Below are 18,092 nucleotides of genomic sequence, written 5' to 3' on the forward strand. Positions count from 1 at the left end.
TGAGATTATATTTCATGTACAGTTTACACATGTACATGTCCAAGATAAAATTTCTACAGAAGGGGATTTTCTGTCCTGTTCTTGTCTTTTCCATATTTAGTTGTCCCATTTAGCCAAAAAGTAATAGTTAAAAATACTCATGAAAAAAACACCTCTTTAGAGAGTGTGATGATTTCTGGTAAGAAGTTCACTTTCAGTTTCAACACATTTCCTCTGCCACCACCCCTGGCTCTTGTACTTTCAATAGTGAAGATTCGTCCAGAAACCCCAAGATTTCGCTGTTGAACCTGCAACAGAGAAAGAGAAGGGAGTCAAGATGGTTTTGTTAGTAACTAAGTTGCACTGATTGAAAAGCAGATGAACTTTAAAGAACAAATTGTTCCTTATACTACAAGTTTAGATTTGTCTCTAGATGACAGAAATTATAAGCTGTAATAGCAATATTTATTGATATATAATTAATGTATTTCATAAGATTTCATTAAGATTTCATTGAGATTTTTCTTTTCTCTGATTTTGACCTAAGGTACCGTATTTGACTTGATTTAGTGTACTGACCTTTCTTGACCAGTCATCAAACAATTCCTGAGTGTTCAATTTCTGCCTGAAGCTGTCGCCATCAGCCTTCAGCCTCTGTCCTTCAACATGGTTTTCCCAGCCCTTTCCAAGGACATCTTCCACACGCCTCATGTATGCAGATAGCTGACGGTCAATCTGGAGCAGAAAATTAATTGATTTCTATAACTATGTGCTCTGACTGTCAAGCTTATGTTGTTTGAAGACCACGCCTCCTCCCAAACTACATTGTAAAAGGAAAGTGCTCACAAACTCAGCTGAGCATTCTCACAAGGTTGTACAAACAAAATGTACATTGAAGTTCATTTTCTTTAACAAAAATAATATAAGTTGAGAAAAGTAATCAGTCACATTTTGTAGTACTGTCATTCTGCAAATTGTAGCCCGGAAGAAAAGGCAACCAGAAGCCCAGCAATTTAACAAAGTGATCATAACTACAACCAAAGTCTACTCAGTCTCTACGAATCAAGTACTAAATGTACAACCCAACATCAACATTTTGAAAGATTGCTCTCATGATCACTGGTGAAGGAAGAGAAGCACTGACCTGTCTTGCCCAAATGATGGAGCCAGATACAGGAGGCAAATCTCGAACTTTACTCATCTTGCAGGCTTTGCTGTATGGATACTGGATCTAGGGATATAACAAACATATAAAAAGCTATAACCAGACCTAACCATTTCAGTGCTAAAAGTTTTAATGAAGAATCAAAGGCAGGACAAAAATTGTACAGTCGTACAAATTGTAAGCATAACTCAATGTACAGTTTATATAGATGTGGCTTGGCAGGACTGCCTTCAAGTTGAGATTAAAATTTATTTTGCCAAGTAATTATAAACTCAACACATTCAACAAACATACAGTGAATTCCACTCTAAAATTTCATACCTTGAACTTGTCATGAAGTGCTTCAATGTCATCCTTCACCCTCTGGATCAGCTGAGTCTGGTATTCGCGGATTGCACCTCTGATGTGTGGACGCACAAACAGAGCATTGAACCTGGAGAAGATCCTGAACATCTCATTTGCATTCTTAGCTGTTCCGAGCTGGTCTCGTAGACGTGCTGTGATACGAGTCTCCACTCTGTCTATGCGCTCATCATACCTACAATATAATGTAGTTAAATATTAGCAAGGGATTCTACTTTAAAGAAGGAATGTTGAGATGTCCTGATACAATTATAAGTCCATGACTCAGAAATAGGTACCAAACATTTTGTGCTTTGAATTTTCCAGGCATGCAACAGTCATTTTGGTTTCCCATGCAACTGATTGAAGCAACATCAGATCTTCCATTGTAAATGGCAGTGCACTAAAAATTTCAAAACCAAAAGTATTTCAATGATATTTGTTTCTCAAACAAGGTCTTTTGTGCTTGATATATAACATCTAATGACTTCACATAATTTGTAATTTCTGGCAATTTAGCCATAATTAGTTACTAGTAATAATAATGTCGTAGTCAAACCTCTTAATGGCTGCTTCCCATGCCTCAGAGCCATCTTTTGACACATCAAGTCCATCAACTTCCTTGACATTCTCATAAGCAAGGTTCACTTCCTGAATAGCGTTAGCATCAGCAGGATCAAGCAGAGCTTCTGGCTTCACCTCCTCATCCTCGACAGTCTTTGGAGGACCACCAGGGCTGGGCGGAGAGGCTTGGCTGACAGTTGGGGGCTGAAGAACACGGACAATGACAGCCCGTAGTTGTTCATGCTGCCGGCGAAATCTGAAATGATGCACATTGTAACTTGTCAATAAAGCAAATTTAACAACATTTGCCATCGGAGGATGGTAATTTATTGAGGTGGACGTGAATGGTATTATGGGTAAGATGAGCTAAATCCTGCACTGTGATTGGCTACCCAAGCAAGCAAGATCGTGCTATCTTGCCTACTTGGGATTAACTGATGTCTCCCTCAAGAAAATAGTGTTCTTTTTCCATATAATACAAATCCTTGGTCTTTCATTGCGCGTTTATGGACCTTGTCTCTGTCTCAGTCAGTAAACATGTGAAAAAAGAACTAGGCCAATATCCAGCCACTTGCCCTCACACATGGCCAATAACCCATATATAAAACAACAATCCCCTTACTTTCTCATCTGGTCAAGCCTTGCTTGAAGTCTTTTGTGAGCTGGATTTACCCTCCACACCATCTTCAGGTTTTCTTCTCTCTTCTTCTTCACAATGTCTCGCAACAAGGTTTGAAGCTTTTCATATTCATCATCCCAGGTTGTGAACACTTCAAAACAAGCGATCATGATCTATAACAAATTAAAATGTACATTAATTTTGCCACAAAAGTGACTGGAAAATATGAACTTGATGTAAAGAAAGCCTTATGAACTGCATGTTACCTTTTCAAATTCTTCATGGGTGATGTGCATCAATCTTCTGGTACCCAAAACCTGATAAAATTGTCAAATAAGAACACAAAAATTAAATTCTGTTTGTCATACACTTTGAAGAGAGTTTTTTCCCTGGAATTTGACTTGATGTTTTCTAAATCCTGTTACAAAACTACATGTAACCCACCAAGGTGGGGTTGTTCAAAGCATAATCCTAACCCAGGATTGGCAAGAATTTTGACTTCATTTTTGAAACTTTTGGTGGGGTTTTCTGTTAATTATATTGTTTGTAATTCAGTTTTGAGTTTAAATAATCTAAAACTAGACAACACATAGGCAGTAAAAACCTCTTTATACAAGAAAAATCAATACTGCCATTAACTTTTAATCCTGGGTTAGTGTTAACCAGCTTGCTAACAACCTGGTCCAGCTGTCCAATAAATTGATAAATCTAATTTGCGATCAGCAGGCCAAATAGGGGTGCACATGTACACCTCAGACATGTACATGTAGCTCAATTCAGACCTAATAAAGAAACCCTTTTTATCACCTCAGATTACCATTTGAAGAGGGAAGCTTATAAAAGAGTGGCTGGGGGAGGTTGGAAAAATTTTATTAATTTTCTGGGATTTAAAATTCTAACTAGAGAAGATCTGAGTACTATAAACTTTAAACTTTATCTCAGACTAGAAGAATAGTAACATACTTTCAGGAGCTGTGAACTCAAGTCGCGGGAAATGGCTTCCACAAGGCGCAGGGCTCTTTGGATTGGATACTTGGTGCTACGGATCTTTTTCAAATGAGTGAAAATGGCACTCAGTGCAGCACGGATCTTGTCCAGTTCTGTGGCAGCCAGAAGGTCATCCAAGGGGAAATCCTTCATCAGTGGGTTGTAATCATTCACTGTTGCCAAAGCTTGCTTTAAACCTAAATTGAAGGAAAAGCCAACTTTAGCTTTGCTGAATTTTGTTAACAACTTTCCTCACTGAAAAAAATTTTGACTAGTTTTACTGCTTTATTTTGTAAGACATAAGGAGACCCACGCCTCATGAAATAAAAAATGCACATTCAAAATACATCAACCAGAATAACAAGGTTTTGAATAGAAATAATTGATTTACACTTGATGAACCACCATATCACCAACTACATGTAAATGTATTTTGCAAAAATTGACTCAAATTGATGGTGCTTAACTTTCACAGTTATACATGCACATGTACAATGTATGTGTACATCTAACAGTATGCAAAACTGGTAAGTTTTCAAATGTTGCACCCTGATGTCTCGAGAAAGTTGCCTACCTCACAAACATACAAGTCTATACTTTTCAAATTTACAATTCAAAGTGAGCATATATATGTATCAAGTACATTTTTATTTTCACAAAACAATTAAATGCAATAGCTTTTGACAGCGTCATTCACAAGCCAATATTTTACCTGTATCTGTGTCAAAGCTGACAGTAGCATGAAACCGTTTTCCATGTTTTAAGATGTCTAGAGTGAGTGCAATGTCTGGACTCTCTCTGATGTCTTGGATCCTCAGTAAGGCTCTCTCTAGATTCAACCAAAAGCTGATCTCTTGTAAAGCAGTGCCAGATGCGGGATCGCGGTCTAGTTTGGTAACCTGAAGGAACAGATATGAAGCAATGTACAGTCTGAGTTCAACCCGTTTATTGCAACCTTCAGACAGATCCACTTGCTGGCAAAATAACTGTTACATGTACTTCTCAAACTCATTAATAACTCATCAAATTTATTAAACAAAGAAATTCATGACCACGATGGTGTTTGCATATGTGATCTCAATTAGCCCAGATTTTTACAATTTCATTTCTTCCTAGCTTTACTTTCGATTAAGAAGACATACATGTACTGTATCAGCACTCAAGACATTGTTTCACCACAATTCCAAACACCTTTAAGTTCCTTAAAAATACTCCCCTACGAATCATACTTTCAACTCTCTTCACACTGACTGGAAATGTGGTCAAACACGGTGTTTCATATTTGATACGTTAACTCTTGTCCAGATTTGAATTAGCAATCAAAATATAACCCTAAATACAGCTATTTTTCTACATAATTTTATAAACAATCTTTACCTTTTGAATTTCTCTGATCCATCTGTTCACACCATTCTGCAGCTGATTCAAGAAGGTTGAATCCTCAACTTTGTCACCAAAATCTTGTACTTTAGGACGCCGTCCATCTTCTGCACACTTCTTAACCATTGCTGTCACCACAGGATGAATCGCCAGAGAAATCTCAGGGATGTCAATGTTTTGTTGCAGATGAAGCAATCCCATTTCCAGCTCTGCGATCTTCTTTTCCACAGAAGGAACCATTTTATCACCATCTCTACAATGAAGATTCATAACCAATAAATTAGAAGCTGCTATAAGCACATGATGCAGAGTAAAAGAAGATGTTGTACAAGTTGCTTGAATCAGAGGGACTGTTTATAAAATCATTGAGTGTTCATATTATTAAATGAACTCATAATGAACCAACATTCTCATCATCAAGCAATGCAATTCTGCGAGTCAATAAAACATAACCTCGGTGGTGAGGTAAACTCAGGTTGGCTGATTAGACTTTATGAGAAGCTTGTAAAATATTGCGGATGTAAATATATTTCTGATGCCACGTGGACAAAATCTGCGATTGTCACAGAATTAAGAGAACACTGACAAAAACTTCATGGACCCTCCAAGATGGCAGCATGGGGGAGAATTAATGGCAAAGCTTGGCACGCATTAATTAAACATTTGATTCTATAAAAAATTAACTTGACCTAGTTTCTCCTTATGATCAAACTACACTGTCAAGCAAACAGGTAAGGAGGGATTGCATGCAAAGTCCTACTATACAAATACAATGAATATTCTTGCCTTGAAACTATTTTAATGTACATATAGCTTCATTAATGTTCATATCAAAACAGAAGCTTAGATCTTCAGATTTTTACACTCCATAGCACTTGCAAAGCGCAAGCAAGCTAACTGTATAAACACAGACAGCTAAGTCAAGCTTAATATATAAAAAAAATCATTTATATTTTGGATATTTCTTCGCAGACATGAACGTACTGTACAGTACAATGAAATATTAGCTTATTACGAATAAATTTGCATATTAGATATTAGCAAGTGTTAAAAAAAAGCACCTCAACACACCCAAACCCATGCAGACATTTTATTAAAACTGACATTTATACATCGTTGATTTAAAAGAATCTTTCCTCTATGTGCACCAGAAAAAAGGACAAACCTACATGAACAAAATAGTAAAGAAATAGTCAAATTTCACCTGTCTGCCTTTCCAGATTTCCTGACAAACGACTTGAAATATGGCGCCACAGCGTTGCTGATATAGGAGTGCAAAGTCTCATAAGGGGAGCCTTCGTTCAGATTTATCACACGAATTTGCGATGTGATTTTCTTGTCGGCATCTACGATCGCTCCTCGCTTGATAAACGCTACACTCGACAGTTTGGGCGCGGTGTAATGAACATCTAAATCGATGGAATAAATCGCTTTTTCTCGCTCGTTTTCAGCGCCACTTTCTGTCGATGAGGTTTCGTCGCTTTCTTCTTCGTCTTTCAGCGGCGTTCGCTGGACAAGAAGGCTTCTCGTTTGCGCATCAGCAAGGAATTTCCTGATGTAATCGACGTGCAGCGGGTCTTTCAGAGAAGTGTCTAACTCAAGAGGAACCTCGGGGTCACCTTCGAGAAGAAGCGGTACAATTCGACGCAAATAATTCGTAAAATTCTTCACATCAACCACAGCGGCTTCTGGAGGAGTTGGAGAACTAGGTCCTCCATCAGAAGACGACTCCATGGTCGCCGAATGTCAACCACAACCCTTTGTTACTTGAAGTTTTCACAAAGATGTCTTCGACTCCTTTTATATTTTTCACGTTGACCGAAGTCACGTGATCAGTGTAAACTGCAGGTGGGTGGGGAGGGTAGGGAGGGTAAGGATGGGCTTTGTAGTCACGCTATTGGTGTACTTGATAGGTAATTTCAACAGATTTTCTTTAAAGTTCTGTAATACTGGTTTCCAGCAGTTGGTGTTTCAGAGCACATAACCAAACAAAAGCAACAAAATTATTATATCCAGTAATAGGCCCAACTCCTTATGATCCCTTATGTTATTTGCAAAAATACTATTCCTGTGCAACAAAAAATCCAACAAGAACAGGGAATGAATCAAAATGAACATGTAATTATGGTGGACCTGACTAGATGTCTTCAAAGATGCACAAACTTTTGAACTATTTTTTGAACCATTGACTTTGCATATTTTTGTTACATTTATTAGTACATTTTTATTTTCTTGATTAGTTCATTTTTTTTACATATATTCTGGGTGGTAAGAAACTTGTAAATTAATCTGTATATATATCAACAAGGGGTCAGTTTCAAGCACCAGTAACTGAGCTTGATTCATCACAAGGTTTAAGATCGCTTGCTCAGAATAGCTCATCTCTCAGGGAGTGAAAGCGAGAAACCTCAGACCATCTGAGAATCAGGCTTAAAACAGCTGTGAATGAAAGCCTTGGACCAGCATTATTTTGGGATGAAACAAGGTGAGAGTTACATTTGGACTAAAGGTCTGGTGCAGCACATTCAAACACTGACCTGCTCCAGGAATTCAGCTAGCAATTTTGAGAAAAAGAAGAGTGCAGTCCATGAAAGTGAAAACCAAGAACCCAGATCTTATTTGTTGACTCCCTTCTATTCTATCTGCTCCCTTACTAACGGAACACCTGGAACAGGCTAAAGAACATCTGATAGTGCCATCAAAGTCATCCCAGATATCAGGGGTGAGACATTAGCTAGTCTGCTCGCTACCATTTGATGGTTGAATATGTGAAAAGAGTCATCAGCACCTTTTCCCCACACCCTTCTCAAGCTGTATGATCACTGTGTGTCTTGAGTTCTGTTTTTTTTTTTTGCACTGAAAAATTAAGATGCTGAAACAGTGTAATAAAAACTTGTCTACCAGATTTTCTTTGTGTCAAAACATTAGAGGCTGATAAACCAGAATCTTCTGTACAAATTTAACTAAGTAACATAGAAAAGTTTCCTATATTCAATGCTATAATTTTATAAGCTGGTATTCTTCTTCCCCTGAGGGCAACTTTATTATTATTATTTTTCTATGTACAAACATAAAGAACAAGATGAACTTATTGAGAAGAATTTTCAATAGTTGAGTATCACATGCTATGTCATACAAGTAAAATGTTACATTTTTTATAAAGAAAAGAAAGAAAAAATATTTCATCCGTTGCAATCCGACTTGTACCCGTAAATTATACAGTGGAACCCCATTAATGTGGTCACCAACAGGCCACAAAAATCTCACCATATTAACAGGGTGGCCATATTATAAAAGGGGTTCTTTAAATAAGAAAATAACTGACTGAGCTTTGTTTGGGCCAGAATGAAGTGGCCATAATAACAAGGTTCGAAGACTACCTTACAGCTCGATCCCAGAAGGTCAAATACAACCAAGACGAATCATCGAGCTTAACTATTAGTTATGGGGTTCCCCAAGGATCCATACTGGGCCCAATACTATTTGTGATATACATCAATGATCTCCCGCAAAGTCTACTGAAGTCACAAATAGGCATGTATGCCGACGATACTGTTATATATTTCCCTGATTCCTGTCCAGATATCATCAAGCAGGTTCTTCAAAACGATCTTACCAATGTTGAGGAATGGTTAGTAAGCAACAGGCTGATACTCAATCAGAGTAAAACTAAATGGATGCTGTTTGGAACTAGGCAAAAACTAGAACACTGTCCAGACTATAAAATAGAGCTTCACGGGAAAAACATTGACAGAGTATCAAGCTTCTGTTATTTAGGGGTAACACTAGATGAGAATCTTTCATGGAACGAACATGTAGAATTGATTTGTAAGAGAGTAAGAAAACATCTCGGCCTGCTGTCACGCATACGACCCTACCTTACTCTAAAAGCTGCTAAATGCGTGTATAATTGTTTAGTTCAGCCGATTTTTGATTACACTAACACGGTATGGGATGGGCTGTCAATCGGTTGCAGTAACAGCTTGCAACGTCTGCAAAACAGAGCAGCACGCATTATACAAAGGAGGGCAACAACCGAAGGATCTTTTAAAATGTTAGGGTGGGTGGATTTGGAAACCCAAAGAAAAGCCCACAAATGCATTTTAGTTTTTAAATGTTTAAATAATTTAGCTCCTCCATATTTGTCGGATTATTTTATTAGAAATTGCAACGTTCATTCTTACAACACGAGGAAAAGGAACGACATGCACTTGCCGAAACCCAAGTTAACGCTAGGGAAAAGGACTTTCAGATACTCTGGTGCGCTTCATTTTAATAATTTACCCACTACAATAAAAGAAGCAACATCGCTCCCCATTTTTAAAAATCTTCTTAGACTTTATTTTAGAGAGTAGTTTTTATTTTTAATTTTTTATAATTGTAAACGTTAATCTCTATGTATAGAAATTTAATGTAGTCTTAATTTACGCAGGGCCCCTTTTGATACCAGCCAAGTGCTGATTGGGCCACCCTGCATAAATAAAGTTGACCTTGACCTTGACCTTGAGGTGACCCTATTAACGGGGTGGTCATAAGGTGGGGTTCCACTGTAACTATTTATCTGATTAGAATCTAACCAAGAGCCATTGGCAACAGTCTTGTAGTTTAGTTAAATAGTAGCTGGCAACAACAAGAATTCCTTGATTGGGTTCAGATAAGTTAATATCCTTCATAGCAAATTATTAAGATTGTCAAGGAGAGCTTTGCAAGCATTTGAAAGATTTGTACAATATTTACAAGCATTTGATGTGATGGTAAAGTTCTCTTCAAAAATAGACAGTCCTTTAAGTTGATTTGTCACATATCCATTTCTCCTCCTCACTGATTTTTTTTACAACCATCCATTTCCAGATTCTTTGCAGTCTTGATCAAACATTCTTTTCTTCATTCGGTTGAAGTTCTGTTGACATGTATGATGTGCTATTGGTTCGCACTTTCACAGGCATCGATCCAGTCACTATATACATCAACAGGTTCAGAAAGGTCTGTAGGTCTTGTTAAGGAAAGTACATAGCTCAATAACATTATGTATGTGATCAAATTGACTGCAATAATAAAGTTCAAAGGCACGAAACTTTTAACCTGAGAGTGCCCAAATTTTTTAATACCACAATACCTTTTGCAAAGATATCTAAAGAGTTCAAATTTGAATGTCATATGGTCATCTCCACTACATTTGCATTCTAAAATTAGGGAAATAATATTTCAGGAAGGTGGGGTGGGAAGTACATTTGTACTTTCATTTATATCGACTTTCTTTTTGCTTTGTTTAAGGTTGCATATTTTCCCAAAGTGTGCCAGGTAGGGCATTAAGAGGTCAAATATTTTTGCTAAGCACAAGCAAATATTAGTCCCCAAGCATCAGCCGGTGTGAGATCAAACTACTTGACTCATGGACATGAGACTAAGAATGGTGTTATGATTGTATGCATGGAGTATACATTTTTGACATAAGTTGCAATAAGACATAAGCAAGGAAAAACCATTCTCAAAATGTAAAAACCTCATCATGGTTTTGCAAAATACAGTACAATCCATTCAATCAATTTTGTCTAGTATCTTAACTTTGCTATTCATAAATATTGCTCTGAATTCAGTTTTTAAGAAAATTATTATTTTGCCATCTGATTCCCATACAAACAATGTAATTTCTGACGCCGTTGCCTGCCTGTGATAAGGTCTATAAATAACTTTTTTAGTATTATTTCTATTTTCTTTTTGGGAGGGTGGGTATAAAGGAAGGGTCACTAATTAACGACAACTAAGTAGCCCTGATTCTATAAAGACTGTGAGAGTAACAACTTGGGTTGCACAGAAAATTATACAGACAAGGATACAAGTGATGGATGTCTGAAAATCTTCCAAGCAAACTCTACAGGATATTTGTCCAGTGTTCCTAACACGATCCCTGAAAAAGACAAGTTACGAAACTTACCAAGACCTAAGTTACAGATCTTAAGATCAAAACTTCATTTAAAGCAACTCAGCAATGTTAGGTCAAAGCAGATGAGTGGGATCTTCAGGTCAAAAATTACTCAAAACAGCTGGGATACGTATACAATATGGCAACTGGTTGATGAAAGCTTTCAATGTTAAGTTTCGTGTCGTTTCATTAGGTTTTATTATCAATGAGACTAGATTCTGCAACACGTTGTAGAGGCTACTATGCAGAGGCACATTTTTTTCATTTTTTTTTCGCAAATACGACCATGTGACTTCCATGGCCACTCTAAAATACATGTAATGGGTCAAGTTTCTGACATGTTACACGGAACAAGCCCGTACTGCCCTTTAGCATCAAATAGATAAAATATTACATCAAGCTAAACAGCAAGTTGAGCTAAGCGTCATCTAAAGTAAAGCACAATAACCTCTTTTTTGAATCAATGAAATATGAGCACGTATTTTGAATGAACGGTGAACGCATTTGATTGCAAACTTACATTTTCACTTCGCACGACTTCTCGTGGTTACAAAAAGGGCAGTTGAATTGCTTATCCAGTGGATCCTGCCTTCTTTTAGGAGCTGGCTTTCGTTTAGATCTTCGTCTGCCCATTTTAACACCTGATTAAATAGAAGCTCAGCGCACCGAAGTATAAATCCAAAGCTTTTCGCAAACCACGCTTCGGCTAACTAAGCAACCATGGCCTGTTCTGAAGCTTCCACACACGAATAGTCTGTTGTGTAAGCCTTCTTGTTGTGTCCCCAAGATCAAACAGGAAGAAAATAACTGCGCCATCGATGACCGTTTGCCAACAGACTACGTATATTATAGGCGTCCCAAACTCACGATTCGAGGAATCGATCAAATAATTATGATTTATGTTCGCGTATCGAGTAGGGCATGACCACCTTACGTGTGCGGTGTTATGTTTAGACTGTTCACAGCTTCCCTTTTTTTTCGACGCAAGCGAGCGCGAAGCACGCGGGGGTGGGGGGTGGGGAGGGGGGGGGGGTTGAGAGCGTAGCAGTTTTCCATACCTCAAAACCCTCAAACACGATGAAATAGGCCAAATGGAAAACAGAAACCAGGCAAGGTGAGTATATTTTCTTTATTTTATTCAAAAGGGAACATTTTATTTCGTTGCGCGTTTTTACCCTTCGTTATTTCAAACTCCTTATAATGCCGCAATTCTCACGGTCCAAAGTGTTACACAACTCCTCACACTTTAGGTGGTCGCGTCCCACTCGATACGCGCGCGAACATAAATCATTAATATTTGATCGATTCCTCGAATCGTGAGTTTGCGAAGCCTATGCGTTTATATACGCCAAATTAGTAACAGACTGATTTCACATCGTCAAACTTCCCTACTGTTTTCAATTCAAATTTGCTCTGCAAGGTGCGGATGACTTGTTAATTGCAATATTGTTAATTTCTAATATCGGATAAAATCGTGACCGAATCTTGTACACATTTACTGGCGAAAGCTGTAGCTGTAACATTTTTGGACTGTTATCGTTTTTTTTCTCTTTGACATATCCCCCCTCCCCCCCTCACTAAACCCAACTTCCCGTCACGTATCACGCATATCACGCATCACGATTAACCTCCATACAGCCTGTTCACATTTGTAATGCACATTTCTGACGAGCGTACATAACGAAAATCAGACATGATAACGAACGAGAGGTTTCTGAAGCGTGCTATAGTAGGAGGACTAAAATTTGTTAGCGGCGCCGACAAAGTACTACTTGTGTCACAAGTTTTGCGTTATAACGGCTTGGAATTTCTTTTCTTTGAACGCAAGAATAATATCGCAGTCATTAAAATATAGAAAGCGAATTTCGACATGACTTCGCTACCCGCTGTGGCTACCTATCATTTCGCGCAAAGCGCCCCAAACAGCTAGCCCAAGAAAAATGCTAGGTATCGTTCGATCATACAGTTTGTTTGAGGAAATTAACAGCAGAGTAACAGAAATTTAGACAAAATTACTAAAATATGGCTGACATTTTCGATGCTTTTTGCATTAAGAGCGAGCTGTTTGAGCTCGCGTAGAGACGCAATTATGCATATTATGAAGCATATAAATACCGTATAACTGCAAGTTTCTCACTGTACAAAGATTTTTCCCGGTTTCATTTTCGTTGGATCCTTCGACTGAACTTGACTACGTGAATAATAGGCAAAGATTCAAAATTCCAGGCGAGTATTAAGTATCATATTTTTCATTGCATTTACTTCCTTATTTTTGTCACTCCCGCAGCTATCCTCGATACTTTGATAAAATAAGTAATATAGTTAAATGATCCATGGAAGATTATCGTAATGCTAGTGAGCGTGTTGGCAACAGTCAGAGGGGGGGAGATTTGGTAACAGTTCGATGAGGGATATAGAACGCACTATCCAGTCGAAGAGTTACTCCTGGGCACAGATCATGGTGGAACGCCTGAACAGAAACAGAGGGTATTGAAGGAGTGTTGTCAGTACCTTACGCTCCAAAATGGAGTAGACAGGGTTCATGCAGTTCAGATCAGCTGCGTCTGTTGAACAAATTAAATAGAGAGACAGGTAAAAACAGTTTTTTATAATAAACCGTATTTTTCCTGGTTTAAACTGGAATGCCTTGTGATATGTTTTGATATCCTTAGCCACAACACCTGGTCATCAGCTGGCAAATACTTGACCCCGTCATAGCAAAACTTTCACTACTGGACGATCAGCTTTATTTCCTATTCCGGTCACGAGGAAGGTCTGAAAATAAACTTTACATCATGACATATCATTATAACACTTCGACGCACGTTTGTTGTTAGTAATAACCTTTTTTGCCAGCGATAACAACGAAACAATCCGACTCGGTTTTGCAAGAAAAAGTAACATTTCTGTTTTCATTGACACGACTGTTGTGTGAAATTCGGTAAGTACATCTAGACCAACACTGCAGTTTTATAAAGCGAGAAGTTTTGCGATGAATAATGTTAGAAATCATAATTCATGTGAACTTGTGATAAATTAAATAGAAAACAGGGAAATGATTTTCACAGTTGTGGACGGTAAGCCTATGAGAAAAACTCTACTTTTCTGTGAACTAGATTCTCTTTCATTACGCCAGAAAAGGCACATTTACAAGAGAAATTCAGTGGTGAAAATATGTTTGTAAACCATGCACGCTTATGTAATCTTTCGAGTCTAGTTTTCGTTGCACTTTCGAGAGGGAAAGCGCGAAACAATTTGTCCTCGGAATCAGTGGTCCGAAAGAAGATTATAAGTTTTTTGTTTTTAAATGATCATATTTTTCGACTTCTGGTATTAAAAACAAGCCAAGGCCGATTTTTTTAGCCTTAAAGTCGCATATATTATATAAATATATATATTAGCTGGAGATTTACATGTTTCGTGATGTTTTCACTAGTATGGAACCTAAAGCGTGTAAATTTGGTAACGCGAGAACACGCGCGACTTCCACTCAGTCACGCGAATGAGGAAGTATAGTCTGTTTTAGACGAAGCTTGCTTGGCAACGGCAACAATCTTTAACGACATCACGTAGCACACGTTATAACCCAAAACCAGCGACTGATTGCCTTGTATAAAACTTGTCTTTAGATTTTCTTTCATACGAGTGTGACGAGGAATTGGCAAGTAGTTTCTTTACTAGTCTTGCTAAGAATCGGTAAACGCTTAATTAAAACAAACTTCGTCGCGCCTTGAGGCGACGGATTCTTTATTGGATTTTCAACAAGAGGGATTAGTGCCCAGTTATCTCTATCTACGCATTTTGCGGTTTACATACAAGGAAAATACCTGAAGCAAAACACGTTAAATTATTTATTGTATACACAATTGCATCTGACGTTACAGCGGCCCTATTTGTCTACAAAGACTACTTACGCATTGAAGTAAAGCATTGTCTCGTTTTGGATTTTCCACATAAACATACAAACCAAAATTTCACCGCTAGTACAGATATTTATCAAGAGATTCCATAAACGTCTGCTGGTAAATTGTTCTGCATATTTGTACATTTGTAAGCATCTTGTTGAATGCATTTTACTTTGAGGTGGGTCTATTTAATTTGAACGTTCAGAGCTTGCATTTAATGTATTTTGACAGATGGAATATTATAAAGTTGAAGAGAGGGAAGAAAATGCTGGTAGCGGTTCTGACATCAGGGAATATCAAGGTAAAAGTGAAACTAAGAAAGTTAGTCTCGTGTCATTAAACTTCGCATGCATAATTCAATGCAAAAACCATTGTTCAGTTTTTCGAACTCAAAATTTGTGTTTACTAAATGAGTGTGCGTGAAGTCATAATTTGGCATGAAAAATCGAACATCCTTCGTCCACTACTGAATTTATTTTGAAGAAGAGTTTGAACTAAGTTAGCCCTGAAAAAGGACTTCGATTTCCCTTGACTCAATCTTTACCACAATATAAACGATCACATCTATTAAAATTTGTCTGTGGCCGTAAATATGTTACGCAACAGAATTTAGACAACGAAACTCCAGGGAAACAAAATCATCGAAGAAGTGGTACACGAAAGCTAGGCATGAAACAACCTCGTTCCCAGGACGAACGAGGTTGACGAAGGAAGTGTCTTTGATTGGGTTAGTGCTGTTCCAATCGAAGACGTCGTTGGATTAACTGGAATGTAGCAACCAATCAAAGACGCTGTTGTGTCGATTGGGGTAGCAGCCAATCAGAGACTGTTTCCCCGGCAAATCTTGCTACTGTAATTCAGCTTGATACAACAAGCGTCCAAATTAGAATAAAATGTTTTGAATTGATTGTTCATTGACTAGTTAACCTAGTTTCTTTTTTGTTCTGAAGGCGTTTCGTTTTAGCGTTGTCTTTCTCACCTGTCAGGTCTTTTCAAGAGAATAGTTGCCTTGCATATGGCGAAGAAACGCGAACGGCGCCAGCGGTGTGCTGCCAGGAGGGCAATGATGATTGACCAGTTGAAGAAGAAGGCTGACAGTTTTATGACAAAACTGGAAAACCGACAAGGTTAGCAATGTGGGATAAGACTCACAATATCACAATTTGATAGCGAGGCTCTCAGGAGCTCTTATGAAGTGACATGACGGTTGTCACTGTTTAGAGGCCAATAGAAAGGAATCTTGGAACCTTAGAGCCTCACTTTTTTAAGGACGCAGTCCTATGTCTCTTATGGCCCTTTAATTGGGACCCTAAAGAATGATCTTATTACTATTTTCTTGCCAAAATATCCTTAGCCGGTTTGTTTAGAGTAAATGGCTGGATGAGAGAAGTGTTGGTGATCGATGTTTTGACAATTTGAGCAGGATTGGTACTCATGTCCTCCTCCTCGGGGGTGGGGGGGGGGGTGGTACTTCCGTAAATTTCGAACAGGTGTGTGCCGCAAAGGGTCTTTAACCTTAAGGACATGAAAAATGACACCCTATTTAATTTAAGGCCAAAACCTAAAAAATGACACGCTATTGAAGGGAAGAATACCGTAAACGGGTCGTGTTTTATTTCGTTTCTGTAACATCGGAAGTCAACATAAGGTTCAGTTCTAACAGATTATTTGTTTTTCGTTTAGCTGGGTATTTACGGACTGCAAGTTTGGCTGATGCAATTTAGGTACCCTATCTAAGGCACAATGCCAACAGGGGCAAACATCATACCCTATTTAACGATCGCGAACATCAAAAACCCTACCCTATCCCGCGGCACATACCTATATAGCCCATATATGGGAGTACCACCCGCCGGGACTCATGCAGAGTCATGTAAAATGTTGTATGTCAGTCATTGGTACTAAGATCCCTGAACCTGACTGACCAGACTTGCCGTAATGTTATCAGCTGTAAGATTCGTGTAAGATCGCATTTTTCCATTCGGTACAATTACTAAAATATAGTAATTCAACTCTTTTCTGCCCTTTTTATTCGAAGCTCGGTACGCTTATCCAGTGGGCGCGAATGTGGGATCACCCCAGGTGCAGTATGTGGAAATGCCTCCCCCATATGAAGCAGCAGTAAACATCGAACCGATGACCAAGGAGGGCTTGGCTAAGATGGAGGCCGCTGGAAAGGCTTAGTTTTCATCGGTTAAGTAAGTCAGTTGATTTGTATTTAAACCATTTGGCACCTGTTGGACAGTTTTGGTACTGAACTACATCACGTATCTGAATAAAAACCTAGTGTGTGACCATTCAAATGAAAGCTATTGAGCAGTACTTTCATGAGGTACTGCTTATCATGCTGTACAAGGTGGTTCTAGCTTTTAAGTCTGTGGATGAAACCCTAGTGCATGACCATTCAAATGAACAGGCTATCAAGCAGCGCCTTCATGTGGTACTGTTTATCATACTGCACAAGGTGGTTCCAAGGTTCTGACTCTCAAGTTTGCGGATGAAACCCAAGTATAAGACAATACAAATCAAAGCCCATGACACAGGTAGCAGAGGAGTCCTATTTGACCGTATTTTCAGTTACTTTTACCGTGCAATTACAGTGCAAATCGTTCTGTTGTTGATTCGAATCACTAGTCGAGACTGATTCGCGCTACAACTGTACGGTGAATTTTAACTGAAAACACGGTCAAATGGGACATACCTGCTCCCTTTGAATTGAGCAATACTTTTAAACGGTTGGCAGTTTATTTCATCCGTGGATCAAATCCGCCAATATGAACCTGACTATTCAAAAGAAACACACGCATGCTCGTTATATATATTACCAATTCTTCACATGTAAGAAAGAGAAAAGGGCAACTATAAAGTGCAATGAGTAATACTTTCATTTTTTTCTCTATAGGTCAAAACAGCCAGCAAAAGTAGATGTGAGATACAACAACAGGAACTCTCGTTCCAACATAAAAAGCTGTTAAACCATTATATACGCTAAGAATTGAGACTAATGGACGAAAATCAGTAGACTTCTTGGAATTTAGCGAACTCTTTATGGGAAGCGGAAAATGCGAAATAAAATGGCTGCGCGAAACCTGGACTCAAGTCATGTCCAGTTTCTGTGCAGCTTTTTTTCGCGTTTCTCCACGTTGCACTTCTCTATACGTGATTCTCCATATATGATTTGTTAAACAAGCTAAGCTATTAAAAATATTATGCGTAACATTGTCCTCT

At 38.3% G+C, this 18,092-nt stretch overlaps 3 protein-coding genes across 4 annotated transcripts in view; 1 reads left to right on the plus strand and 2 right to left on the minus strand.

Annotated features, from left to right (window-relative positions):
* The window catches only part of LOC145468072 (cytoplasmic dynein 1 heavy chain 1-like), a 58,664-nt gene extending 51,802 nt beyond the window's left edge, over positions 1–6,862 (minus strand). For both annotated transcript variants that reach the window (XM_081451738.1, XM_081451737.1), the window contains exons 1-11: positions 6,241–6,862; positions 5,034–5,289; positions 4,369–4,555; positions 3,633–3,853; positions 2,936–2,986; positions 2,673–2,842; positions 2,046–2,306; positions 1,466–1,682; positions 1,124–1,210; positions 559–714; positions 153–287 (exon numbers count right to left, since the gene is read on the minus strand). In XM_081451738.1, coding sequence (XP_081307864.1) covers positions 153–287; positions 559–714; positions 1,124–1,210; positions 1,466–1,682; positions 2,046–2,306; positions 2,673–2,842; positions 2,936–2,986; positions 3,633–3,853; positions 4,369–4,555; positions 5,034–5,289; positions 6,241–6,770 — 2,271 coding nt within the window. In that variant the 5' untranslated portion in view covers positions 6,771–6,862. The remainder of the gene's footprint in view (positions 1–152; positions 288–558; positions 715–1,123; positions 1,211–1,465; positions 1,683–2,045; positions 2,307–2,672; positions 2,843–2,935; positions 2,987–3,632; positions 3,854–4,368; positions 4,556–5,033; positions 5,290–6,240) is intronic.
* Positions 6,863–9,743: 2,881 nt separating this feature from the next.
* LOC145468199 (transcription elongation factor 1 homolog) lies at positions 9,744–11,974 on the minus strand. The gene is made up of 3 exons (XM_081451881.1): positions 11,480–11,974; positions 10,874–10,944; positions 9,744–10,021 (listed from the first exon to the last, which is right to left on the minus strand). The coding sequence occupies exons 1-3, from the start codon at positions 11,590–11,592 to the stop codon at positions 9,957–9,959; spliced, it is 249 nt and encodes an 82-aa protein (XP_081308007.1). The 5' UTR covers positions 11,593–11,974; the 3' UTR covers positions 9,744–9,956.
* Positions 11,975–13,788: 1,814 nt separating this feature from the next.
* On the plus strand, positions 13,789–18,082 carry LOC145468186 (uncharacterized). The gene is made up of 5 exons (XM_081451863.1): positions 13,789–13,900; positions 15,096–15,165; positions 15,851–15,991; positions 16,903–17,062; positions 17,767–18,082. The coding sequence occupies exons 2-4, from the start codon at positions 15,096–15,098 to the stop codon at positions 17,046–17,048; spliced, it is 357 nt and encodes a 118-aa protein (XP_081307989.1). The 5' UTR covers positions 13,789–13,900; the 3' UTR covers positions 17,049–17,062; positions 17,767–18,082.
* Positions 18,083–18,092: the final 10 nt, after the last annotated feature.

The sequence above is a fragment of the Orbicella franksi genome, chromosome 14, assembly GCF_964199315.1.
Source record: "Orbicella franksi chromosome 14, jaOrbFran1.1, whole genome shotgun sequence".
Taxonomy (NCBI): Eukaryota; Metazoa; Cnidaria; class Anthozoa; order Scleractinia; family Merulinidae; genus Orbicella; species Orbicella franksi.